The 26,097-nt window shown below is 39.2% G+C and overlaps 1 protein-coding gene across 1 annotated transcript in view; it reads right to left on the reverse strand.

The window, feature by feature from the left end:
* LOC110323738 (cytochrome P450 2C70) overlaps nucleotides 1-25,558 on the reverse strand; it is a 27,930-nt gene extending 2,372 nt beyond the window's left edge. The window contains exons 1-8 of the mRNA XM_021201110.2: nucleotides 25,350-25,558; nucleotides 22,029-22,191; nucleotides 18,350-18,499; nucleotides 12,721-12,881; nucleotides 10,842-11,015; nucleotides 9,837-9,978; nucleotides 5,829-6,016; nucleotides 2,403-2,544 (exon numbers count right to left, since the gene is read on the reverse strand). Coding sequence (XP_021056769.1) covers nucleotides 2,403-2,544; nucleotides 5,829-6,016; nucleotides 9,837-9,978; nucleotides 10,842-11,015; nucleotides 12,721-12,881; nucleotides 18,350-18,499; nucleotides 22,029-22,191; nucleotides 25,350-25,517 — 1,288 coding nt within the window. The 5' untranslated portion in view covers nucleotides 25,518-25,558. The remainder of the gene's footprint in view (nucleotides 1-2,402; nucleotides 2,545-5,828; nucleotides 6,017-9,836; nucleotides 9,979-10,841; nucleotides 11,016-12,720; nucleotides 12,882-18,349; nucleotides 18,500-22,028; nucleotides 22,192-25,349) is intronic.
* Nucleotides 25,559-26,097: the final 539 nt, after the last annotated feature.

A 26,097-nucleotide genomic window follows, 5' to 3' on the forward strand; every position in this document is an offset into this window, starting at 1 on the left:
CCCTGCCCCTGCCCCTGCCCCTGCCCCTGCCTCCTTGAGAGCTAAGATTAAAGGCATACATCCATGGCTGATTATTCTTGTTACATATACACAAATGTATACAAAAATAAATTTCACTAGGTGCATTTAGTGTTGCTCATATGTATTTTATATCTTGTTGTTAATTATTTCTTTATATACATGAAAATACATGTATATAATAAATTTGGTTTCACTTAATATCCCACACATACCTCCTAAATTCCTCCACGCTATCATCAAACCAAGTTTTGATCTCACTTTTTATGTCTACGTGGCTCTTTGTCTGGTTTTTATTCTATGACCAACTGAGTTTAACCAGGAACACTGCCGTGGGCATGGGTGTGAGGCATGTGTGTGAGGCATGGGCATGAGCATACCAGCACACATACATACATACACACATATACACTCTCTCACACACACACAAATACACCTATAGCAATTTATATGATACAAAAGTGCCCTATTCTCTTATTTTCCCGGTCTCAGTAGCTTATGTCTACTGTTCTGCTTTCTAAGGTATTATTCAAGTCATAAATCTGTTAAAAAAAAATCTAAACCTAGACACAGGCAAATGTAAAAACCGATGCCACAAAGTAGTTGCAAGTGATTATTGGAATCTAACTTCATCTTGCTCTTTCAACTTCCCCAGACCTGAAGCATCTCTATTTTCCCAACCCAAAGCAGGTAGGCAGAACCAAGCTTTTTATGAGGTATTCTAGTCACTTCTCTGCGTTGATGGACAGCCACTGTTCTGTATCTCTTCAGATTCAGTTCAGATGTCATGGGGGTCTATGTAAACTTCTTAAACATGCTTAGATACAAAATTAACACAGTGTTTGTTTGCCATAGTGATGCTTCTCATGCAAAGCAGTGTCTGTGAAATTTAAGTTATTAGTTATTACACTTAAGTTTAAGTTATTCAAAGAATTCAATAGGAATTCTGAGGACAAAGCCTTAGTTCTTTTAATGATACATACAGAGTTAGGACAGAGCAGGCCTTCAGCACATGAGAAGCCAACAGGAACCTCACATGATAAACAGTCCAAATTATAGCAAGGAAGGCAGGGGTTAGACAGCAGGGTGGCTTTCCACCCTTGGAGAGCTTTCCTGAGCATTTCACAGTGTGGACTTATGAAAGTATTTCTTACTTGGAACAAATCTACTGTTTCTGTCCATTTTATTTGACACTTCAGGAAAGGACCTTCAGCCCCCACTCTTCCACACCTTGCTAGCATTGGTTACCCCCCCCTTTCTGCATTTGATTGTTATGCATCATATATCCAAGAAGTATATTTCATGGACCCCATTAGCCTAAGAGTTAGCTCCTTCTAGGGTCTGAATTAACTCAGAGGACTAGACATTGAGAGTTTGTTTTTTCCTTTGGTTTAACACTGCCAGGTCCTGGTTCTGGATGCTTCCTATACTACTCTACAATACATGGATTTACAGTAGAGGAAACTGCCTAAGCAGGTCCAGCCCCACCAGGTTATTAATCCACTACAGTCTTTTGCTTGTGTGAGTCTTGAGGACTTTTCCATACTCTGTCACTTCCTCTGTTCCCATGGGAACAGTCACTTCCTTAAATTCCTTAATCACACATTAGAGTGGAACAATGTTTCTTTTCTGAGACCATTTCAAATTGGTAATTAAATGGTACGTTCTACAAGCAATTTATCTTACAATCTGATCATTCAGCCTGGTGTCCTTTAAAAACACCAGAGTTGCAAGTTCTCTCTCTCTCTCTCTCTCTCTCTCTCTCTCTCTCTCTCTCTCTCAGCTTCCCCAAGGGACTGGAGCATGACACATTTTCACAAAATAATCTTTTCCTATTCATTGATCACCTGTTTCTTTCACACACTTTACTGCTGGATTTGAGCACCAAGTTGTTACATGTAAAGTGTTCCTTGGGTTTACAGTGACTGGCTCCTCTGGGTGGAGAGGAAGTCCTAACTAGAATAGGATTTCTTCCAGTAGGAACTCTTGAGAAGTTCAGTCCTGAGTCAGGAAGCAGTCAGTGGGTGGAGTTTCTAATCCAATAAGAAGCAGCTATCTCGGGCTGGCGAGATGGCTCAGTGGGTAAGAGCACCCGACTGCTCTTCCGAAGGTCCTGAGTTCAAATCCCAGCAACCACATGGTGGCTCACAACCACCCGTAACCAGATCTGACACCCTCTTCTAGAGTGTCTGAAGACAGCTACAGTGTACTTACATATAATAAATAAATAAATCTTTAAAAAAAAAAAAGAAGCAGCTATCTCCTTGTCAGTACTGCCTCTGGTCTCATGGAAATGGCTATAAATGCCACCCATGGGATTCTTCATGTACAGCTCCGATCACCTCACCTGGGCCCTAACACATATGAATACAAAGTTTGCTTGCCTACTGAGAAAGCCACAAAGTAGTCACTCTTTTTGAAGTTGCCTTTCTCATCAAGAAAGTGGCCAGGGTCAAACTTCTCTGGGTTGGGAAATTCTTTGTCATCATGCAGGACAGAAGTCAGACATGCCATTACACTTGTGCCCTAAAAGAGAGAGCAAAAGTCATTTATGAAGGAGGACATAGAATCTGAAAACAATTCAGACATCTCTCCTTTGATCTCTTTGCTCTGGGATGAGCAGATTGAGACACAAAACTGAAGTCATTTGTTCCATGTCAAATAAGCACATCAACACCAGCCCTAATAGGTCTAAACCCTCTAATGCTCATTCAAGGTCTTTCCATTGACTTCACAGCCATCCTCAACAGTCTGTGGTCTGATGCCAGCAGGTTGCAGAATTAAAGTGCTCTTTTGTAGTGCATGAATCTTGATACACATTCAGCTTGTCCTCTCACAAGGCAATGCCACTAAAATTCATCTCAACTTGGTGGAAGGGGGGGGAAATAGTTAGAGCCAACAGGGTGGAGGACACCAAGGAAACAAGGCCTTCGGAATACAGGAGGACTTACATGCCATATGAATTCACAGAGAGTATGGCAGCATGCACAAGACCTCCACAAGTCTAAACCAGATGTGTTCATAGTGCCAAGAGGAAAAGTGAACACAAACCCCAGCCCTAACCCAGAAGCTATCTCAAATTAATAACCACTCATGTGGTTAAAAAAATTACTGTTTTCCAACAGGATTTCACTAGGAAAATAAATGCCACAAAGGACAAGTCTAATGCCAAGCAGAAGACAGCCAACAGAAAAAAGAATTCAATGGTAACTGGGAGGGTTTCTTATTTTTTTTGGTTCGGTTTGGTGTGGTGTGGTATGGTGTGGTGTGGTATGGTGTGGTATGGTGTGGTTTTTGTTTTATTGTTGTTGCTGTAGTGGTGGTGACTGGTTGGTTGGTTGTTTTGTTTTGTTTTGTTTTTTGTCTCTTAATGCTTTCTCTGGGCATTTTTTTACTATTAGGTCTTTGGTTTATATATTATGGTTTCTGATTTTGTGTTTTTTATGGGATTTCTATGTGCAATTTGTGCATCTCTCCATCTGTGTGTCTTTCATGTGCTTTTTCATTGGCACATTTTCTCCTGATTGTTTTGGTCTATTCTTCCTTTGTTTTTGTTTGTACTGGGTTCTTTTTTGTTTTGTTTTGTTTTTATTTTTAGTTGCCTGTTTATTATCTAATGAGAGAGAAAAAGAAAGGGTATAAAATTGTGTAGTTAGGGAGGCGGAAAGATCTGAGAGGAGTTGGAGGAAGGGAAACTGGTTGGAATATATTCTTTAAAAATCGATTTCAATATAAGAGAAGAAAATTAAATTCATCTCACTGACTTTGGAATGAAATGTAAGTCATTTTAAAAAGCCTCCTTGGCATTTTCTTCAACAACCTTCAACAACCTTCCATCAGGGGAGCAGCTGGAAAGAAGTACCCATAGTCAGTATGAAAAAGGAGAAATGTAAGCCAAGAGGAATGAAAAGTTATTGGTTAATGTGAAAGGGAAATATGCTTGTCAGATTTAGAGCAATCATACAAAACTTCTAAGTACAGCTATTATGAGTGTATTTGAACACTTGAAGGAATCATTGCAAAAGAATGTACAGGAGACAAAGCATTTCTAAGTCACTGGAGTTGTCATTAATATAGCCAAATACTACAAAGTATCAAGTTATTCATAAATGAAAATAATAAAGACATAAATTCTAGAAATTAAAAACTCATATTGGAATTTTACTACATGAAATTGAAAGCATTAGAAATTAAACATAAGGACATGGATTAGAGACCTATAAATAAGAGACAGCTGAGACATTCTACCTGCTTGTCTCAAGATCAAAAACACACACGTGTGCTTAGAGTAAAACTTGGGCAAAACTACAAAACTTCTGTAACATGGAAGGTTCTTGAAAAAAAAGTACAAAGTTGGTTTTCTATTGTCTTGGTTAATACCAAGGTATTTTCATTGTCTTGGTTAATACAATCCAGAGGGCAGGTTCAAGAAGGAAAGGATTCAATGACTGTATCTTGACTATATAGCTTTAGTCTCCCTGCTTAAAGAATAGGTGACTTATGCAGTCTCAGTTGCACGATCTATTTTATATGTGATGTTTTTAAAAATAATGGGTTTTTCCACCCAAATTGAAAGCCTTGCTTTGTAGATGCAGTTTATTCTGTTAGGAGCATACACAGCCACAGGGGTGTTTCAGGCTCTGCCAGTGTGTTTGTACTTAATTGATTTTATCCTAAAAAGAAAGGTCTTGATGATTTAACACACAATCTGGAATAAAATGCTTAGAACCTTAAAAAAATAAAAAAGCACCAGTGGCTACCTTGCCATATAAGGCTCACAGAAGCCAAAAGGAAGAGGGGTACATCACAGAAACAGAATGACCAGAGTAGGAGAGCCCTAAAGTTTCTGGGTGAGATCACCAACATCTCTAAAGACATAATGAACTAGGCATGTTTGGATCAAACAATAAAATGTCTAATGAATTATTCAAAACATTCCATCATACCCCCAGCCAATACAATTTCAGACATAAAGATGTTATGTCTTTATCACCAGCAAACTTGGAACCCAACTAATGTTAATCAATATTCAATAATGTTAATACTATAGAGGCCAGGGAGACGGATCAATGGAGAAAGTGCTTGCCAAGCAAGTTTGAGGACTAGGCGTGTGTTTGTGGGGCTTCCTGAAACTAGCTGTGAAAAGTTTTAAATTTGTGAGTTTACTGGAATAAAGTGATTTTATTTATTGATAAAATACTAAGTGTTGGTTAAAACTAAGTAGAAAATGGCAACACAAGCCTGCAAACTCCACTGCTCAGGAGGCTGGAGCTGGAATATTATTTTGAAGTCCAAAATTAAATCAAGTCTCAAAATAAATTATATAAACTGGTGTGTACATAAAAGCAATACCAGTGTATCAGGTATAATACCAACCTACTGAGCTTCATAAGTGAGTTTCCCCCAAAGCAAGGAAGAGGAAAGATATAGTTAGATCGTTCTTTTCTCAAGTAAGATAAACAGAAAATATGGAGGGATGTAGAAATACAGAATTATGGTTAATTGATAAGAATAGTAAAGCCTACTGGATAGCAAGGATGTAGACAGCAGACTGGATAAACAAACAGGAGTGGTATGGACATATCAGGGAACTGAAAAGTTTGTTAGAACACATTCAAATTAGAAAACTGTATTAACAAAAGTCAGGCAAAGGAGCATAGAGTGGAAGGGTCATTATGCTGATATGAGGACCGTGATGCCTGGAGTATGACTCTGGAACTCTTGTAGAAGGTCAGGCTATCTGTAATCACAATACTTAACTATTGACAGGCAAACTGACTGATGAGGAGCAAAGATGATATGCATCTCACCTTGGGAATGTGGTATCCTCTGAACTCTACATCCTGCGTTGTCTTACGAGGTGAAGGAATGGGAACAAAATCAATGTATCTCTGGATCTCATGCAGCACAGCATCGGTATAGGGCATGTGGTTCCTGTCCTGCATGGTGGGTCTCCGATGTCTACCAATCACACGAGCAATTTCTTCCTGAATTTTAGCTTATAGGGTAGAAATCATGGTTTTTATGAAATGAAAAGGAATTATCTCTTGTATTATTCTTGATCATTTTCAACTTGTGATAGGAAGTAGAGAGTTAAATTCCTCTATTTTGCAAGAGGAGAAAAACCTAATATATAGATGACAAGATTCTGTATATGATACACTAGTGGATCCACCATAGAATGCCTAGAGACTATAAACACTTTCAGCAAAGTAGTAGAATAGAAAGTTAACATATGAAATCAATGCCTTTCTCATATGCCAATAACAAGCATAATGAAAAACAAATAGCAAAATAAACACATTGAGAATAGTGTCTCACACACACACACACAATACAACATGCAGTGGGGGGGGGGGGAAGGACAGCCTATTTATTAAATAGTGCTGAAAAGAGTCTCTATCCATTTGCAGAAGAATGAAATTATATTCATGTCTTTCACTATATGCAAAAAAATCAATCCAAAGTAGATCAAAGCCTTTAATCAAAGCCTGAAATTCTGATGCTTCTAGGGAAAATATCAAAGATGTCCTTCAAGAAGTAGGTGTAGGCACAAAGTTTCTGAACCAAGCTGTTATTACAGGGCACTGGCCTCAAGAATCAACAGGCAGAACCAAATAAAATCAAAAGATTCTGTGTAGCAAAAACAAAAAACAAAACAAAACAAAAACCTAACAGCAGAATTAACAGAGAATTCCCAGAATGGGATAATCTTTGCCAACTATCTTTCAGACAGGGGACTAAGGTTCAGAAATGACAAAAAACTGTAAAAACTAAGTACACACACACACACACACACACACACACACACACACACACACACACATCTGCCAATCTGCAAGTCAACAGATGAAATGAATAGAACTTTCTCATAAGAAGAAATGGAGCTGGATAAATAGTATTTGTTTAGATGTTCAACATCCCTAGTCATCAGGAAAACGCAAATTAACACTACTTAATGAGTGTTAATAAGATGCCATCTCACCCCACTCAGATTATCTGTTAAGGAATTATTATTAAGGAATCTGACAACACACACTGCTGTGGGGAGAGGGGACCCTTATACACTGCTGATGGGAGTGTAAATTAATACAGCCATTATGAAAATTGTTATGAAGTTTCCTCAATAATAAGATGCCATCTCACCCCACTCAGATTATCTGTTAAGGAATTATTATTAAGGGATCTGACAACACACACTGCTGTGGGGGAAGGGGACCCTTATACACTGCTGATGGGGGTGTAAATTAGTACAGCCATTATGAAAATTATTATGAAGGTTCCTCAATAATTTCAAAACAGATCTATCACACGACCCTTCCATACTACTCCTAGACATGCCTCCAAGAACCCCCATATGCTATGATAGACACATTTACCTATCTTTGTTTATTGATAGCAAAGAAATGAAGCCAGCCTAAATGTCCATCAACAGATGAATGAGTGATGAAAATGTAGTACACATAAAGAATGGAAGGATTTTCAGCAGTGAAGAAAAGTTACAACATAAAATTGATCAGTAAAAGCCATAGATAAGAAAACCATGATAGTGAGGTGAACCAAACTCAGAAAGGAAAATCCTCCTAGGTGGATCCTAACCTGCTATCCTGCTATGTATATATAGATGAATGTGAACAACTATAAGTGTGGAGATGAAGGAACGGTAAATTTTAACAATAAGGAAAGATAGAATATAGGTTAAAAGAATACATGGGCATAAAGGGGTAAAAAAAAAAAGGCTTGGGTAAGGCTACAGGAGTGGGGAGTGTAAGGACAAAGGACTTAATAAATAGAACACAAGTCATTCATGAAATAAAGGCACCAATTGAAAAGGTCATTGTGAAATTAAAAGGTCTCTTTAGAGCAAAGAACACTGTAAGGAAAATGAAGAGGTAGACACCTCTATTCAACCAGACAGGAGAAAGTCATTTTCAGCTACAAACCTGATGCAGGACTGATATCTAGAATTTACAATGAACACAAAGCTCTAAATACAAGGCAAATAATCCAATCTAAACGTGGGCTATAGTTCTGAACAGAGGTCTTTAAAATGAAGCATAAGTGGCTGATAACGATTTTTTTTTTTTTAGGTATTCAACATCATTAACCACCAGGGAAACGCAAACTAAAACTACTTTGAGAATTCACTTAATTCCAGTGAGAATGGCTACAATTGAGAAATCTAATATCAGATGCAGCTGAGGGTACGATCAAACACTAACCATGATTTGTTGGTGGTGAGAGTGCAAACTGCCCCAGTCATTGTGGAAATCAGTGTAGATATTTCTCAAAAGAACAAGAAATAGGATTACTAATGATAAAAACATAACCACTCTTTGGTATTTTCCTAAAACACTCTGTATCATATTACAGAGATACTTGTTCATACATGTTCATTGCTGCTCTATTTGCAATAGCTAGTCAGTGTAGAGATTTCTCAAAAACTACTAGAAATAGAATTTTTAATGACCCAGATATAAAAACCCAAATAGAAAGAAAATGTTTACCATGTTCGAGGTTAGTTCTTTACTTTGAGGCAAGTGAAAACACATGCACACCCATTCAAAAGTGATGAGAACCTGCCATTCTGTGTAAATGAATCTCCATGAACAGCAGGTGTTAAGACTTAGGGAACACAGGAGTTTTCTTTAAAGACACTCTAGGTTATTTTCCCTAAAGGTTCTATTTCTTGTTGCAGAAATATTTCCTCATACAAGTTCATTGCTGCTCTATTCACAATGGCTAGGAAATGCATTCAGTCAATGTGTTCATTCATTGATGAATGGATAATTAAGATGCTATACATATACACAGTGGTACGTTATTCAGCCATGGACAAAAATGAAATTATAAAATTTCAGGTTAGAAAACAGAATGGGAATATATATTGAATGAGACAATCCAGGCCCAGAAAAGATAAATGGCGTATAGTAACTCATAACTTAAATTTGATTAGATCTCAATCAGTCTTAGTTGGAGGGCATTCATGTCTGGTACTTCAAGGCTGGACAAAGGATTAAGAATGTTACAGGCCCTCAAGGGGAAGCTATTGCTGTTGTTGATTTGCAAAATGTGCTTTCTAAAGTTTTGTGTTAATATCCATAGATTGATGTTACTCCACATTTCAGTCAGAGAAACTTATTGCTGCAGCTGGTAGAGGTTATTGCAGAGACTAGACAGCGAGGATAAAATAAGTGATTTTAAATGCCTTTAAATGCTCAGCCATAAATGACACATCTGCATCATCCCCTCCAAAACTATTGGTTTATTGGGGGAGGGAAAAACACAGACATGAACGTACCTGAAGGGACCAGTTGGGAAGAGAAACGAAATTACTGGGAGGGAGAGGGAGGAAGAGAGAGGAATGGGGGAATAATCAAATTAGTTATACAATGTAAGGAAATGTTGTAATGAAGCAGATCATTGCCTATAATTAATACATGCTAACAAACGTTTAAATAATAAATAATTCTGAAAAAAACAAGTATTTACTAACATGTAGGAAAAAATATGTGAGAAGGATGCTAGTTCTGGTCAGAGCCTAAGAAAATTGTCCTGTGTTTGTCCCAACACAAATCAATGATTCCACACCATACCAGAGAGAGTAATGGCCACTGCCCTTCTATTCCCTGCTGCATCTTAGTTATTACATTTGTTCTTTTCTGTGATCTAGTTTGAACTGAATCCATCCAATGATAGGTAAGCACATTATTCACGCAGTTGTTGCTAGTACAATGTCTATTCAAGGAAAGAGTAGAGCACTTTCTAGTGCTGTCTGCCCATTTCTACTGGACATTCCTCTGCCTATCTGATCATACCTGTGACTTCTGGGTACTTCAGCAGGAGCAAAAGCCCGTACTTCACTGTGGAACTCGTTGTCTCTGTTCCTGCTCCAAAAAGATCACCTATGCTGACAACCAGGTTGTCCATGGTAAATTCAGACTTTTCATTGTCTTTTTCCTAATAATTATAAATGAGAAGAATTAGTTTGTTTGTATGTTTGGTTGGTTTAAAGGCTTACAGGTAATAAAAACAATACGATATGATGTAAGCATTTTGTAGAAAAGCTAGACATTAGAGTATTCTAGCTTAGGATTCCTTCACACAGTTATAACAAAATCAAAGAGACAAAACTCCAAGGTTTTTCTTGTTACTCACATCTCACCCACCAAGGATATTACTTCCTCTATCATTTTTTTCAAGTGTAATGTATATCAAGGCACTTAAAACACCATCAGTTCTAGCACCTGTTGACTCTTCACTATGCTTAAACGTCTCCAGGACCACACACATGCAAACTCGATCACAATTTTTATCTCTTCATTCCACACATCTATCACCATAATCCAAATTAATGTCACTTTTTCAAAGTTAGCTCACTTGATGACCACAATTACCACCCTCTAGTTTATCCTCCAGTTGATCAAAATTGGAGTTTCCTCAAAGCCTAGCTCAACTGCAAAGAGTTCCCAGGGTCTCTTTAAAGAAAACTGTGTTCCCTGAGTCATAACACATGCTGTTCATGGAGATTCATTTACTCAGAATGGCAGCTTCTCATCGCTCTTGAATGAGTGTGTTTTCATTTACCTCAAAGTAAAGAACTAACCTAGAACATGGTGAACATAAATTTTCTAATTCTAAATAAACCAAGAATCTTAACGATCCCTGAATATTCTATATAATTTGCCCAAGAAATTGGTTCCACAAACAACCAATCTGTCACTAGAAGGAACATTAGTTGGAACATCCCACTTTCACCAAGACAACATCAACTAAGTCAGAACACCCACAAATGTGAAGTAGTGAATCAAGGTCACTTGTACCTTTTCCATTTTAATCAGGAAATAGTCAATAAAGTCCTGAGGGTTGCTGAGGTTCAGAGATTTTTTATGCCTGTTTATTTCCATCAAGATGAACTTTTTCTGTTCAGTCACATCTTTTAAGAATCTGTTATGGATTCCAGGGAGATAGTATAAAATAGGGTAGGCACTGCACAGCTAGAAGAAAAACAAATGCATTCATAGAATCAGCAAACCTTCCAGGCTGTAGCCAGCTGTCCAATACTTCATAAAGGTGAGTTTCACATGCCTCCCTGTGCATTTCACATGCCTCGCCTGGCATTTGGAGAAACAGGCACAGGATGGATCAAATGATCAGATCTACCATGTGCGCAGCCTGTGCAGCAACTCCAAATCACATTTTCATCCCTGACAACAGATTTTTCCAGAGGAATGTGTGGGCTAATGCTACTGTCCCCTCTGTCCTGTAGAGAACACTGAGATGCGGAATGATGAGTCAAAAATTTTGAGACAACAAACTAGTGATAACAGAGGTAGAAGCAGTCTGCATCCCAGTTTACCCTGCGCATATTTCACCGGTCACCTGAAAAATGGCGACACCAATAGACATGCTAAAGTGGAAGTAGAAATCTCTTGAGGTTCCACCCCTCTATGAGTAAAGACTGCAGAGAAAGGGAGTATACGTCTAATTGGTTACCTAATATCAAGTTATCAGCCCTTAAATATATACATAAGGGCAGCACTTAACGAACTAGGCAGATTTTACTAATATATTGATGTGTATCTTTGTAAATATGTAACAAAATTTAAAGGAAAAAAAACTTTCATTTGAATGAGAGCAAGGGAGGGTCAAGTACGTGGGAGGAACTGAATGACAAAAAGGGAAAGAAAAATGATGTGATTATAACCTCAAATGTGTGTGTGTGGACGTTCTATACTCAAGTGCCATCTTATTATGAAATATTACTTTGCCCTTTTAATGAAATAAAGCAGCCAGAGCTGCTTTGGATAATGTGCTTCATATGGCTGGGATTCAACCTCTTACTCCAATACTGAAGCAGGTAAACTATTTGCTCTCCATTGCCCTTGTTCTGTGGAACATATTTTGCCCTTATAATCTATAGAAGCTGGTGTTGTTCGTGGTCATACAGCATAGGTTAGAAACATCTTCTGACAATGCACCATAGTAAGAAATGCGTTCTGTAGCCTAGATCTCTATCCCCAGATATTGGGCAAAATCAATAAAAGTGTCATCGTCATTGTCATTGTTATTGTTGTTGCTGCTGCTGCTGCTGTTTTCCAAAAGAAATGCTTTGATAAAATTGAAGCCCTCTGATACTATAATTTTTTTTCTACTCTATTTCATATTATCTTTTTCCCTTAAGTTTTAAATGAATCAGATAGTTCACAAATTGGTTAGGAATTATAAATAAAAAAAAAAAAAAGAATGAACAACAAATAGCCTAGAAATTTTGTGAACAAAAGGAAACCTAAAGCCATCTAAGCCATCTTGATATGCTTTGGGTTGGCATTTTCTCTGCAGTTTTCTTGTTTTGTTCTGGGTGTCTGTCTATCTGTCTAGACGTGTTTATGACAGGGTAGCCCAAGAAAGCCTGAACCTTACTATGCAGCCCAGGCTACATTACCACACCCAGAAATTTAGTGGCCTAAAAAAAAAAGAAAAGAAAAGAAAAGAAAAAATAGTAAACTAATATTGGATCTAGAGAAATGGTTCAGAAGTTAAGAACATATGCTGCTGTTATAGAGGTTCTAAGCCCTTGGATCATTTAGCTCACAACCACCTATAACCCCAGTTCCAAGAGATCCAATACCTTCTCCTGGAGGTTGAGAGAACAGACTAGGGTACATAATATTTTCACATATAAATAGAACCAAACCGAACCTGGGACCAAGGAGATGCTAAAATTTCTATTTTTCTGTGAAAATTCTCTATGAATTCTTGGAATGTCTGATCATTGTAGTCAAAACGATGCTGGAAAATGACAGTAGAGATCACATTGCAGGGAACACAGGCCAGAAGGAAGCTAGGGTCACAGGGAGAGCCTAGAACAAAGGAAATCAGAAGTTAATATACAATCCTTCCTCATACTGGCTTTAAAGTTTCAAATTAAAACAGTTAGGAATGTGAGCTACCTAGTGAAGAATCAGCCCTGTGACCTCTGCAGACCTTAGACACTTTATACTGGGTTCCCCGGATAAACTATCTGATGTGTGACGTCTACCTTGCAATCTCCAACTGCTCTCTCCTTCTTACCTTACTCCTAAAGTCCTCATTCTGAAGAGGACAAGACATGAAGAGAGGTCATTTTAAAACAATTTGTAAATGTGTGCAGCATCTGCACAGGGCCTCTGTGGGAAAGGTAAAAGGAAATACAACCCCTTCTATTTATGGGAGAGCTATGAAAGCAAGTCAGAGAGAGCCTTCTGGTGTTAGAAGAAGGGAAAAAAATCAATTTCTAATTGTTTTTTTTAATACAAATCTAAATTATTTATTTAAAATTAGTTTCTAAATATATTGTGCATGCTAATCCTTATATATCTCAGAAAAGGAAATATCCTTATATTTCACCTTTTTTCAACAGATGGAGACAATTACAGAGACCTGTAACTGGTTAAAATTCAGAGAATGAGTGTTGTAAGTTACCCAAACCTAACGGATACATCTACAGTACCCTGCTAAGGCTCAGGAAAAACCACAGAAATATATATACAACCTGCTTATATGTATACATGTCAAGAGGTCCAGAGCTGACTACTGTGATTGGGATACAGTGTAAGAGCTAGATGACAGGGGCATCTGCTGCTACAGAGTATCCACTAGTTATGGCAAGGGAAATGCACCTAGGGACTCTCAACAATGCGGTTGCCTGCATAAGAACAGCACAATGACACCGGTTGACATAGCAACCAAGACAGGGAAAATTCCACATATTCCTATCTCTAGTTGAGTTTAAATTTCCATATTGATTAAGAGGTTGGTCTAGGCTGAGGAGTCCTTGTGTCAGCTCAGTCTACAAGCAATCAGTGGCTGCTGAGAGTGGGAGAACTATTCTTCCAAAGATAAACTCCCACAGAGGTTTCCCAGTCACACCACTTTCAGACAAGATTTGTGTTGTGTTTCATTGTATTATATCATACTATATCATTATACTATATTATTACATTATACTGTATTATAATATTCTATATACAAAAATCATTTCCCACATGCACATTGTTTTACTTACTCAAATTTCAGAATATTATTCTTTCTTTATTACAGTGGAGAAGATTTATTATATATCATAGAGAGATACTTGTTTTTACAAAGTACTTGTTTTTACGAAGACTACTCCCAGAAATCAACCACCTGTGTCTCATGGTAAATGGTTGGATAGAAGTTTAAAGTTTATATAAGTTCTGAGGGTCTAAGAAAGTGCTCTAAGGTATGCAAATGCAGGTTGTAAAGGTCTAAGAAAGTAATTTAAGTTATGTAAAGATCTGAGAATTCGAAAGTTTAAAGATACAAGATGGAAAGTTATAAGACTGTTTCAAATCTTTTTCCCTCTATGTTATTGTTACACTAAAACTTCTAAAGTTCAAAATTCCAACTTCCATCAATGAAGTTCTGATAAGCTAGTAAAGGACTGAATATTATTATCAGTGACAAGTTCAAGATTTATTATTTTCTTTAGTTGTCTTTTAAGAAGAGACATAAAAGTACTTCTTGATTGTGCTAAAAACAACTCTGCCCGATCTATATCTCCAGCCCTCTGGAAAGAGTGCTAACGCTTTTAAACCAGAGTCAGTTTTAGATCCCTACGCTTTGACTACCACTTAAAGGCATGAGTCTACTGCCTTTTCTGAAACGTGAATTTCAGTACAGACCTCAAACAATGGCAATGCTAACATATGCTGAGGGTTGGTCTGCTGCTGTGTATACAAATGCTAATTTCTGAACCCCAACTTCTGGTTGCCCCAAGACAAGTGAATTCTCATGTACACCAGCCTTTTGTTGTGTAATCCTTGCTCCCCAATTTAAAGCTATTGGTTAAATAAAAGTAGCTACAGTCAATAACTGGGGAGACTAGAAGTAAGCAAGGCTTCAATTACCAGGCCAGGAATTGCAGGTAAGGACCATGAGGAGAAGGAGAGTAAGAGGAGGGAGAAGAAATGCAGACGAGAAGGAAAAAGAGAAGGAGAAAGAAGGCAGAGAGAACAAGAGGGCTCCATTAGATGTGATGGACCAGGAACACATACTTGAGTGAAATGCTCTCCAAGGACAGACTGATGTAGCAGAAATAACCCCGAGTAAGACTCAAACAGCAAGTTCTTGGGGAGCTTGGCTGGGAAGTAGCCAGGCTAGTGTTAGAAAAATAGATTAGGGGTAATTCCTCCAGTAACTGAGCTAAAGCTAAGTAACTACCCTAAGTCTCACTCATTTGGAAGCTAGCCAGGGATAAAAGTAAATATATTAATTTACAAACATATCTAAAATTTTTATCTCCTCTTGTATGCTTAAAAGATTCTTATACGCTTCAGGGAGTCAACTTGGATTCACCTCTAGCAGGTCAAATGAACTCCAGATAAGTATGCCTAAGTGTTTAATTTGAAATTTATGGTAGATAACCTTCTAAATAAAGGAATAAAGTTTAAAAGTTACTTTGAAACTTGTTTTGTGAGTTTATCTCTTCTCAGTAAAGACCCAGTGGCATTCCCAAGCAGAATGGGAAACTTGTCAGGAAAAAAAAAAAAAAGTTCCAAAAAAAAAGGGCCCAGCGTGGTGGCGCACACCTTTAATCCCAGCACTAGGGAGGCAGAGGCAGGAGGATTTCTGAGTTCGAGGCCAGCCTGGTCCACAGAGTGAGTTCCAGGACAGCCAAGGCTATACAGAGAAACCCTGTCTCGAAAAAACCAAAAAAAAAAAAAAAAAAAAAGTTTCAAATCACAGAGGAGAGGCATCCTTACTTGTGGGGCATGCCAGAAACTTTGAATGGTTGTGTGGGTTCATAGACTCCAGAACCCATATGGAGTTCTGCTCCCTATCGATTCCTGGCCCAGAACAAGTGACCACACACCCCACATAGGGACGTGACCTCAGGTCAGGTAGCCCAGACCTGAGTTCTCCATGCTTATGAGATATCTAGAGGCCCTGAGGGTTTAGCCAATAAGCTTCCCTTCCTGGACATTCCTTCCTACAAAAGGCATTTAATCTCTGGTCCACCCTGAGGAGGGGGTATGCACCCATTTTTTCCACAATGAGAAAGCAATTAACAGTCTGGGACCAAAGAGTGTCTCTCTCATCAAGAACTGCCTCGGGGAGCATGGAGAAGGTCTTCATCTACAGAGCAGTCTCCCACAGAAGGCCCTTCCAACATTCCCGGACAATCAACCATGAATTATAAGCGCCCCCACCCCACCCTCTCCATTCCCAACTCCCTCAAGACTTCCAGTGGTATCTGGATGTCCAGGAGTCAGGGAACCCCAGCTTTGGCCTCAGCCTATGCTGTTTTTCACTCGAGCCCCCACCTTAGGCTGTTTTCCCACTCCCTGAGCCATGTATCAGCGCTTCTCATACTCAATCTATTGTCCCCCGTTTCTCCTGCCCAAGTGGCATTCCCACACCCCAGCAGCAAGGCAGAACTCACTTACTTACATGACTGAGAACCAAGTAGGGCAAGAGGAGTTTCCTGGCACACTGATGTGACTTTTGTAGTAACAGCAGACAAAGCAGGCAGCTCGGGGTTACACTTATCCAACAGAGACAGATGAGAAAGCAGGGCAAAGGGGACACAGTATCTTTAGTAGAGATACCCAGAAAGGTGTAGCGGAGCTAGAGTTAGAGCATGTGGAAGTAGCTCAGAAAGTGGACTCTAGAATTTGGGGTCAGAGCTGATGGACAAGCAGGCACTGGCAGAAACGAATAATCTGTACATACCTTGGGATAGTGAGATCGGCAGCTTGCTTCAGAGAGGCTGAGTTCCTTGAAAGGGAACTCATGCATGCCAATCCCACCCAAGTTTCAGCACCAAATGAATGAAACAAAGAAAAAAGGAAGAGCATGGCTGCACCTAGGTATGGTGGAGGAGATGACTTGTTATAGATGTAAAAGAGCATAGCCAGTGGCAACGGTATCTGGGATATTCAGGAATGGACATGACCCTCAGCTGAACTGTGTAAGGAGAGGAGGAAACGGAGAAGGGAGAGACAGGAGAGCAAACGACGACGACAACAACGACGACGACAACAACAACAAAAGACCAGGAAACCAAAATGACTGGATTATGTAGGGAAGGGCAGCGCAGCCCCCATGCTGGATAGGATATGCCAGTTATACCCAGTAACGGGTAGGGATTGCAGGATGCTCGGAGAATCTAGCACCCGAATCGACTGTGGTATGTTAAATAGGACCTCAGTTAGCCACAAAGTATTATTCTAATAAACTGACAAAGAATTCAAAAATCTGCAATAACGTTCAGACTGTAAATTTTATATTACTAACATCAAAGACTGAAATAAATCGCTACTAATGTTCTAAAATCCATCAAAAGTTTTAAACACGTGAGGATAGTCAAGACAATGTATTTGAAAATGAACTCAAAAAATAGTATACACAATGCATGGTGTATATTCTTTTCCATTTCTGCAAGCCTGCTGCATAACTTGGTACCATATATCACCCAAACAACTTTTACTGACACAATCACTTCATTTCCACAAATAATCCTCAGATAAACCAGATTATACAAATACTCTCTGTAATAATTGCATTCTATGTAATACCAAAAAACCTGGTAAATATGCATTTAGAAATGATGGAATGTTGGTTTAAATCATAATAATTCTCCACAGAAAAATAAAGTAATATGTTAATGATACTTTTACAAAACATTTAGATGGTGAAGTTATATGGACACACACACACACACATATACCCTGACCTTATCCCCTCTGCCTGCTCTCCAGTCCACTCTTTCTCCTTCACCATATCCCACATCTGCATGTGCACACACATTCATGCACTGAGCTTTGTACTGAGACAGCTCCATCATTTCATACTTTCCCATGTGAACAAGTGTACCTAACACTTTACACAATTTGGTCACCCTGTGACACTTCTCAAAAAGTTATCAGAAAACTTTCTTACTTTTTAAAGTTAATGCAATCAAGATGTATATTTTCCTTCTGCTGTAGATAGTTTGTCAGTTAGATATAGACCTGTTGCTAGACAGGGCCTACCAACGTAAGGCAAATGTTCTATGCTGCTGCCAAATCTAACACATTTCCTGTTGTCTGTACCTTTGTTTCCTTCCATAATGAAACAATAACTATGGCTAATACTGAAACTTAATTGCACAAAGTTTGGTCAGTGTAGGTCCTGGAAAGACTGGCAACCATAACCCCCTCATTTCTTACTGTTGTCATGGGAGCAGTGTAACCTTCAACTATACTCTGACTCCATCTCTATAAAGCACGTATTTGTAATAAAAACTCATTTTTCCTATCTATTAATTAAAGAAATAGATATACACCATTGGTTTTTCTCAATGCATCCAGCATATAAATGATTTCCTCCTGAATTCGGTCTTCAATAGTTTTCTTTCCCATCCCCATAGACCTTAAGACCATGAGGGAGAAACGCCGTGTTTGTTTCCATGTTTCTCCGTTGCTGAAGACGATGCCTGTTGGAACAACAACAAAAAAAAAATCTATTATCATGAATTCTAGTTGAGAGTACTCACCTCAGGAAATAATACTGGCTCTGATGCAGGCATAGAAGACATGATTGTCAGCCACACCTTACCTGAAACCTCTCTTAATGCAGTCTAGTATTTCACCACCAGGGCTCTAGATTTCACACGCTGAAGAGCTTGTTTCCACCATTAACTTCTCAAAAACCTCAGAATAACTCTGAATCTTTAGTGTCCTCCGTTTTCCTTACAAGGAGGATGTCAGCCAAGTGTCTTCTATGATCACATAGATAATACATTGTAAGGAGGCAAAGTCAGGGCTAGCTTTTCTGCTTGTGAATTCTAGAACTATCAAGGGACGATTCTCCAGAAAAATGAATACTGGATTATGATCAGGTATTTAAGTGATTGCTTAGTATGTTCAAGATCTTGAGTGGAGAAAGAGGGTGGGTACAGAAACTTCAGCTTTAGAAGAGATCCCACAGCACTGTGTTCCTCAGATAAAGGGTATGTATAGTAATTGACTAGTTTCTCTTTGTGGATTAAATTCATTCTCTACTTGCTTAAATTCTTACATGTAATGTGTCATGGTTCGTATATTCTTGGACCACAGGAGTGGCACCATTTGGCAATGTGGCCTTGTTGGAATAGGTGTTGCCTGGTTAGAGTAGGTGTGTCAATGTGGGTGTGGGCTTAAGACCCTCACCCTAGTTGCCTGGAAGTCAGTCTTCCACTAACAACCTTTGGATGAAGACATAGAACTCTGAACTCTGCCTGCACCATGACTGCTTGGATGCTGCCATGCTCCCACCTTGATGATAATGGACTGAACCTCTGAACCTGTAAGCAGCTCCAATTAAATGTTGTTTTTTTATAAGACTTGTGTTGGTCATGGTGTCTGTTCACAGCAGTAAAACCCTAACTAAGATACTGTGAGATCTTTTAATCTAAAGAGTTCATCAAAAATTCTTTAAGTTAAAAACAGGAAGATAAGCCCATAAAAATAAAAAATAAACTTGTCAAGGAACTTTTAGAGAACGATGCAGAGGAGCACTTTTTTCCATAACTCATTTCTCCATCAGAAGACTGGACAGCTTTATACCAGCTCCAAAAAACAATAACTGATACACAGCTGATTTCCTCCAGCTAGCAGTTTCAACTTGTGGCTTGTCTGCTATAAATTAGTAGAAAATAGCTACCTGATAAGTGTAAACCTTAATAAGGTTATAGAATATTCCTTTTTTTTTCCTTAGGTTATTGACATGTGATATAATGTACCCTCCTAATCTTGGGCAGCATGTCAGACAGCCTAATCAGCCACGCAACCATGAAAGACAATAACCCGTACTCTGCAGTGTGCTGTGTGAGGTCATGGTGATTTGTAGGTTAGCTACTGTAACTACATTTTCAACTTAAAATAGTTTTAGCATAGATGGGTTTGCTGGGCTATCTCTCTGTTACTTGAGAAACATCTGCACTTAAGTTTCAAAAACATTTCCAAGTGGTTGAGTTAGTTTCCGGGGAAGACTATTTCGTTCACTCTCCACATTTCGCAGTTGAGGCCTGATGGGCTTTTCCCCATCAGCATCAGCATCAGCATGTCTATTGGTGGCATTCTGTTTCACCTCATGTCTGGGAAGTCATGAGACGTATAGCTCCTGACATAGGAGACACATTCTCACATCAAACTCCCAGATCCTGTGGCTCTCACAGTCTTTCCACCTGCTTTCTACAATGTTCCCTCAGCTTGAGGTGCAGGAATATTTTGTGGAACTGAGCTCCACAACCCTGCATAGTGATGTTTTTTATTCACTACAAAAAGCCATCCCTGAAAACATGAATATAAGTAACATTATATAAATTTAGCAGGTTATATTTAGGAATATAAGCATATAATCACTGGGTGGGAAAGGCTGTGAATGTGAAAAGCAGCGAGGAAGAATACACAGGAGAGTGTGAAGGGAATAAAGGGAAAAAGTGAATGTTGTAATTATATTTTATATTCTATATTATATGATATATTATAATATATTGAGATTATATGCTATAATCTCAAAAATAATTTGAAAGGAACATAATATTATCAATATAAATGCAATGCATAAACATTGAATGGCAATGGCCCTCTTCATGGTTGTGTCTTTTCTCTCATCCTGCTACATCCAAATACTGCTTACAATTTCTAAAGATAAAAAAGTGGATATAAACCTGGAAATATTCATATCCATACTTATTCTCATACTATACATACTTTTAAAAATATCTAGATCCATACTTGGACCCTGAATTCGAATCTGTTATAGAGATTTGGTGGCTAAAATATTTTGTTGCTTTCCTTTCTTATCTTTTGTCTCTGTCACTTAACTATTATTCTTTGTTTTTAATTTTTTATTGGTTATTTTATTTATTTACTTTTCAAATGTTATCCCCCTTCCCAGTTTCCCCTCTGAAAACCTCCTACCCCCCCCTTCCCCCTACTTCCATGAGGGTGCTCCCCACCCACCTACCCACCCACCCACTCCTGCCTCGCTGCCCTAACATTCCCCTATGCTGGGGCATCAAGCAGTCACAGGGCCAAAGGCCTCCTCTTCCACTGATGCCAGATAAGTCCATCCTCTGCTCCATATGCATCTGGAGCCATGGGCCCCTCCTTATATATTCTTTGTTAACTGTTATTCTTACCAGCTATACTATAAAATGAGTATGCCTTAGGCACAGGCTTAAACTTAATGCTTCCTGGAAACAGTGTGGGTAAAATTTTGAAAATAGGTTAATGACCCCTTTTTAAAACCAAATTTCATTAATGATTACTAGGGGGTCAAGAGGAGGTGGGGAAGGGTGAGGAAAAGGAGCCAAATTCAACAATGGATGCTGTATCTGTACAGAAATATCACACCAAAGGCCACTAAAATCTACTAATGCACATTAGTCAAGATTTATGCAAACATAAAGAAAATGAAGTCACATTTACATGAAAATGAAAGAAAGTATAAATTATTATTTCAAGTAAAAGAATCCAGACTTTTAAAAACAAATACCACATTTTTTTCTGTTATAGAGAACCTAGAGATGTATGTTTGTGTGCATGTATTTTGTGTATGATGTGTGTGTAAGCATGTCTGTGTACATGTGTTTCTGTGTGTGTGTGTGTGTGTGTGTGTGTGTGTGTGTGTGTGTGTGTGTGTGTGTGTTTACGCATGTGAAAGAAGAAAGCCCATGAGAAAGGATGAAAACATCTAAGAGGAAGAGGTGCACACAGAGATAAGACTCCTGAGGAGAGGAAGGGAATCAGTAAGAAGGACAGGAACGGAAGAGGGCAGTGGAACGATGACAAGAGTGAAGGTTGCAAGAAAAACAAATAACATATGGAACAGTGTCTCATGTGCTATCTTTACATTGTTCTGAATTTTTACAAAGTCATTCATGGACTCATAAGTACTTCTAGTATCTCAGTTTTCTTCCTTATTTAGCTTCATTGCCACTTGTATAGTCCTGGATGCGCTCCAACAAAGAGACGTACCTAAACCCTGGCTGGTTCTACTGAGTAACGATGATTCCGTTTTATCAGAAAACTCCTCTCCTTGGTCAATCAGTGCTTCCTTCAATGCTTTGTATCCATGCAGCACCACCGTGGGCTTCATGCCCAGGTACACAGTGAACACAGGGCCATACTTTTTTGCTAGCTGAAAACAGAGCAGAGTGAACAGTGAAAGCGATATTTTCATTCATACCAAAGAGACATTTTTTATTGAATATTTTCTTTACTTACATTTCAAATGTTATCTCCTTTCCCGCCCCCCCCAAGCCCTCTATCTCATCCCCCCACCGCCTGCTTCTATGAGGGTGTTCCTTCACCCACCCACCCACTCCCACCTCCTTGCCCTAGCACTGGGGCATTGAGCCTTCACAGGACCAAGGGCCTCTCCTTCTTAGAAGGGGGAACAAAATACTCACAAGAGGAAATACGGAGACAAAGTGTGGAGCAGAGACTGGAGGAAAGGCCATCCAGAGATTGCCCACCTGAGGATCCATCCCATATACAGTCACCAAACTATTGCGAAGGCCAAGAAGTGCTTGCTGACAGGAGCCTGATATAGCTGTCTCCTGAGAGGCTCTGCCAGAGCTTGATAAATACAGAGGAGGATGCTCGCAGCACAGGGTCCCCAATGGAGGAATTAGAGAAAGCCGAAGGGATTTACAACCCCATAGGAAGAACAACAATATCAACCCACTAGACACCCCCCCCCAGAGCTCCCAGGGACTAAACCACCAACTAAAGAGTACACATGGCTCCAGCCGCATCTGTAGTAGAGGATGGCCTTGTTGGGCATCAATGGGAGGAGAGGCCCAAAGAGACATTTTAATATTCACCCATTCACTGACTTTAAACCCAGCAGTTTAATAAAAATAAAAATAAAAATAAAAATAAAAAAGACATTTAAGCAGCTATTGCCATTATGCTTTTGCCAACATTGCTGTTATTACTGTTCTTCAATGCAACAGAGACTGATACACACTTGTTCAAATTCTTCTTCTACCTTTTCCTTATAAACCTACATTTGCAGCAGATTTCTCTACTTGAGTACAAGGCATTTCTCTCAGTCACCTCCACTGTACACTAATAATCATCTCCTGCCACCCCTTTTCCACGTCATCCTTACACTGATGGTTCTGGGTTCTAACAGTATTGAGAACGAAGCAAGTTGGATGTGTCTGCTATCCAGGCTGTACCTTCTACAAGGTTTATACCAGCTGCGTGCACAGAGCATTTACCTGATGCCATGCAGCCATTCATTGCTATTGAACGCAAGAACAGTCAACTCCCCTGTGGCGAATCATTGCACGGTAGAGAAATAGGAAATAAGCTCAGAGAGATTTTAAATTTTGCCTCAAGCCATGAGTTAATTCAGAGCTCTCAGCCCAGGAAGAAGGAACTGTGGAGGCAGTGAGTTCCCTGGTGACTGGCTGTCTCAGGGAAAAGACAGATTTCTGGTCATTCCTTCATGTTTCAGGGAATGACTGTCATGTGAATGAATGATAGAGAAGTCATTGACTCATTATCCAGAAAATTTCATAAGAACTCTCAGAATTATTGAAACCTTGGTTATGTCCTTGGCTCTAAATCATTTCATCGTCTAAAAAAATGTAAACTTGAGAATACATAAATTAATATATTTTGTAATTGAACACAGTTCTGCATGCACTGAAGTTCATCAGAAAATAATTGATGTACTGAAAGGGACCTGGGACACATTGTGAGCATGGACTTTGCTGCTCCTGACTGTCACAAATCCCTTCCTGGATTCTGTGTCTTTCTAGCTCTATGCAGAGCACAGATTTAGGGGCTGGCTCAGGCTTGCATTAAAAATGTTGTTTTCATTCTTGGGCTGGAAATATAGTTCTATATATAAAGTACTCAGTGTACTTAGATAAAAATGAGCACAGTTGTGCACACATGAAATCCTAGTGCTCCCTTCACAAGAAGGGAGACAGACAAGAGAATCCCCAGAAACTCACAGCCAGCCAGCCTGAGACGCACAGCAGTAACTGACAAAGGCACTGTCTCAAATAAGGTGACGAGCAGGACAGATACCCAAGGTTGTCCTCTGACTGCCACATGCTTATTGTGGTGCATATGTGCCCACACTCAAACACATGTATCCATACACATATGCATGTATGTATATTAGGCACACACACATAATATCTACTGGAGTTAGGCCTGCCAGTGTCTGAGTAACTAAAACAGAATAAACACTAGCATCTCTGCCTTCAGTTCATTCCTATCTCCTTGACCTTAAAGTGTGATTCAATTCCTGTTGGACTCTGCGTGTAGACTAGGTAAGCATTCAAGTGTTTATCCTAAGAGGCTAATTTTCCTGCTTGAATATTGAAGCCATCAACATGAGATTCTGTTTCAGAGCCTCTATAGTTGCCCTGCAAGCCTCCAATAACGATCTTAAGCCACCAGAAACAGGCAAGCTCTGAAGGCAGTTCACTCCGTGAAGAAAATACCCTCTAAATAAGGGGAGTCATCTCCTGGGATCCAAAGTGCCACATCCAGAATCCCAAGAGATTATCCCTGAGCAGTTTAACACATTAAACTCCGGGACACAGAATGAAATCAGTTTCCTCAGCACCAAATGGGCATTGTCTCCTACCCTTAAAAACCAGAAACTTCCTCAACACTGATAAATAAGACCGTGCTGTTCGAAAACCTCAAGCCTTGCCTTTGTTTTTCACCTGTAAAAAACTTCAAGACTGCCAACCCAAGGGAAGCCTCTGAATTTGTCTATCTATCTATCTATCTATCTATCTATCTATCTATCTATCTATCTATCAAAGTGGCCACTGTGATATTAAAATACCTTTCCTTGCTGTACTGTAAACCTGTATTCCTACACTTTTTTTTAAGACTTCTTTCTTGGCCCCTGGTAACATCTGCATCCAGTCCAGGACTACATATTATTTGTACTAAGGATGTATAATTCACTCATTAAAAACCACTAAAGGGGAGGGAGGCTATAGAGATGGTTCAGTGGTTAAGAGCACTGACTGTTCTTCCAGAGGTGTTGAGTTCAATTCCCAGCAACCACGTGGTGGCTTACAACCATTTGTAATGGAACATAGTGCTCTCTTCTGGTGTGTCTGAAGACTGCTACAGTGTACTAATATACATAAAATAAATAAATAAATCTCTTTTTTTAAAAAAGAAGAAGAAAAAGAATGAAAGGAAGGTAGGAAGATAGGAAGGAAGGAAGGAAGGAAGGAAGGAAGGAAGGAAGGAAGGAAGGAAGGAAGGAAGGAAGGAAGGCACTGAAAGGAAACTAATCACACTTACCATGCCCATAGACTTGCTAAGATTTTTAACATCCACTTGCAAAATATTTCCAACAATTGGTAAAGGAGTGGGGCCAGGTGGGAGCTTCCCTCTGTCACGGTGCTGATTCCATAGAAAAAGAAAAAAGAAACAAGAAAGCCAAATTCCCAGAAAAATGAAGAGAGCCATTGACTCGCTGGGAACAAATGCACTGGAAAGCTTATGTTCCAAGGGTCTATAAATGCAACTTCAGAAAGTACACAGTTTTTGGACTTTGAGTGTGACCTCTTTATCTTTAGTACACTTTGGTCTGTTTAAACAAAACTACCCATTTCCTAATATTACTTTTTTCTAATATTAGCAACTGTAAAAAGGTGTTTGTCATTACAACATAACTCTCCTTTCTTTAGATGGCAGTTTGGATGCCTATTTTTTTTCCTCATATGCTACATTCTGACCACAATCTCCCTTCTTTCCATGCCTCCCAGGCCTCCCCAGAACATCATCTCTCCTCTCTTCCATTTCTCTTCAGAAAAGGACAGATCTCCCAGGGGTCTTAACTAAATATGACATAACAAGATGCAGTAAGACTAGACACAAACCCTCATATAAAGGCTGGATGGGGCAACCCACTAATAGGGAAAGGATCCCAAAAGCAAGCAAAAAACAACAAAAAAAATCCCTGTTCAGTCTCTGTGAGCCCCTATGACCCCTGCTTAGTTGATTCTGTAGGCCATGTTCTCCTGGTGTCCTTGACCCCTCTGGTTCC

This window comes from Mus pahari, chromosome 1 (assembly GCF_900095145.1).
Source record: "Mus pahari chromosome 1, PAHARI_EIJ_v1.1, whole genome shotgun sequence".
Lineage (NCBI taxonomy): Eukaryota > Metazoa > Chordata > Mammalia > Rodentia > Muridae > Mus > Mus pahari.